Source organism: Hippocampus comes, unplaced genomic scaffold, assembly GCF_001891065.2.
Source record: "Hippocampus comes isolate QL1 unplaced genomic scaffold, H_comes_QL1_v1.1 C17026795, whole genome shotgun sequence".
NCBI classification, from domain to species: domain Eukaryota; kingdom Metazoa; phylum Chordata; class Actinopteri; order Syngnathiformes; family Syngnathidae; genus Hippocampus; species Hippocampus comes.
The window spans coordinates 1-1,985 of record NW_017841945.1 but is presented as its reverse complement, the minus strand read 5'-3'; the positions used below and the strand labels follow the sequence as shown (position 1 = coordinate 1,985).

Sequence of the window (1,985 nt, the reverse complement as noted above, 5' to 3'; positions counted from 1 at the left end):
TGACGATTGGCGTGGTTCATTAAGATTACTGTACAGTAAAGACACCCTCCTCCCATCTGGACTGGTTGACCAACACATCATCTTCATGCTTCAAGGAGCCTAGTAGGTACTTAACCCCAGCCTTGACGCCTGTCTTGACACCGGCACCGAGTGCATAACCAGCCACACCGGCGGTGCCACCCGTGGCGACCATGAGGGCGTCTGTCCCGAGGTCCACGGCGGTGAGTACGGCTCTTTCTTTGGCCGTTTCGGAGCAGTTGACCGATGCGTAGTAAACAGCCGTGCCCAAGTTGTAGAGGGTGCTGACTGCAGGGATCCACTCCATCACTCTGAACACGCGCTCCTCATTTTGGTTGATGCACGTCCCCCGGAGGCCGCGTCGCAGCCGTCGAGCAGAGGCGCCGGTGGATGAAAGCTCTGCGTAACACTGACGGATCCAACAGTCGGTGGCTTGCGAGGGTAGGATGCGACTGCCTTTCTTGAACACCGCCTGATATCGTCCGGGGAGCCCACCGCTTGTGACCCCGGCGCACATGACCCCCATCCTTTCACAGGTGTCCATGGCCTTCTCCAGCCCGCTGTTAGCATCCTGGACAACGACTCCAAGCAGCATGGTTCCATTAACCCTGGTCCAACCGTCGCAATTTTGCATCGGCTTCGCTCGTCCTAAACCCTTTCCCACCGTGGCCAGCTGCTGAATGTTAAACATGACGGCATCTAGGTGGCGCTCTGCTTGGTCACTCTCCTGAGTGGATGTTTTCGCTTCAGATGGTGACTTTCTCCTCTGGATCAAGTCTTCCACTTCAAGGAGGAGTTCGTTGGTATCGGCCACGCCCAGCGAGCCATACAGCTTGACCACAAGCGTGTGCGCCTCCTGCGGGCAGCCAGCCACCACCAGTACTGGCACCAAGGACAGACCCAGAAGCTCCTGTGGGAACTTGGAAGAGAAAGGGTCATCAAGACCGCTGGCTGACAGCAGCTCCCCACAGCTTATATTCCTCACACTGGAGAGATGTGGAATCGAGCCTTGTAGCTTCGCTTTGAGGAGAGATACCATACGTTTGGCTGAATTTAGGCGCTTCTCTGCAGGTCTAAGAGTTGATTCAGAATCTGGCTCTTCTGCAACGGGGAGACCAAATTGTGGCTGCGTTGGTGGATCTATTCGGCCCGTCCCGCCTGCTCTAAGAATTCCACGCGGAGAAGGCTGCACCTTGCACAGTGCTTGTTCATTGAGCAGAAGCAGGACTACAATCAGCCACTTCGACTTGGAGGTCATCATTCCGCTGTTATACTAAAGTACACAAACAGAACATATGCAGTCAACTTCCTGTCAAATACTCCACAGCAGATCCGGGACCAAGTTATTTGGACTATGCTATTAGGAAAACAAACAAAAAAAAAAAACTAGCACAAATATAGTTGTAGGACAATAATGCAATTACCAGTCGTCCTAAAAAGTTCAAGCATATTGTGTTTTCAAACGCAACCTACCTCAGTTAATAGGAGCAGAATCCGCACAGTGACTGGACTAAGACTGAGAAGACTGCCGATTGTAGGATTCTTCTGTGTCCCCTCCACGGGTTTGCCTCAAATTCCAAGCAATCTCTTCCCAAGCCGCCAATGAGAATCCCCATCCTTTACCGGACATCCCACAGCCCTCCTCCTTCGGCCTCATCTGTCTTTTCAGCTCGCTCTTCTCTTTGCTCACAAAGGAGATGAGGTCTGGAATATTGATTCACGTGGGGAAAAGTCCATGTGTTGCAAAGGCAGTTTTGTTTGTTTGCCTCGCTTGCCTCTCATCCCCCTCACCAGGTTTTGTTTTTGACCCAAATACTTGAAAGCACTCTCCCCTCATGCCGCCAACTAATTTATCTCCCACAGGATGAAAGGGAAGTGTGGCAAATGGAGGCTAAGTGGGGTGAAGGTCCTCAAATTGGATGCACTCCCTCATGTCTCTGTCTGTGTGTGTGTGTGTGTGTGTGTGT

The 1,985-nt window shown here is 52.2% G+C and overlaps 1 protein-coding gene across 1 annotated transcript; it reads right to left on the bottom strand.

Moving 5' to 3' along the window:
- Window positions 1–6: 6 nt before the first annotated feature.
- On the bottom strand, window positions 7–1,662 carry LOC109509796 (uncharacterized). Its single transcript, XM_019859649.1, has 2 exons — window positions 1,492–1,662; window positions 7–1,291 (listed from the first exon to the last, which is right to left on the bottom strand). The coding sequence occupies exon 2, from the start codon at window positions 1,277–1,279 to the stop codon at window positions 26–28; it is 1,254 nt and encodes a 417-aa protein (XP_019715208.1). The 5' UTR covers window positions 1,280–1,291; window positions 1,492–1,662; the 3' UTR covers window positions 7–25.
- Window positions 1,663–1,985: the final 323 nt, after the last annotated feature.

What these genes read in the sequence shown, in the direction of transcription:
- LOC109509796 (XM_019859649.1), bottom strand. Translation starts at nt 1,279, where the DNA reads ATGATGACCTCCAAGTCGAAGTGGCTGATTGTAGTCCTGCTTCTGCTC.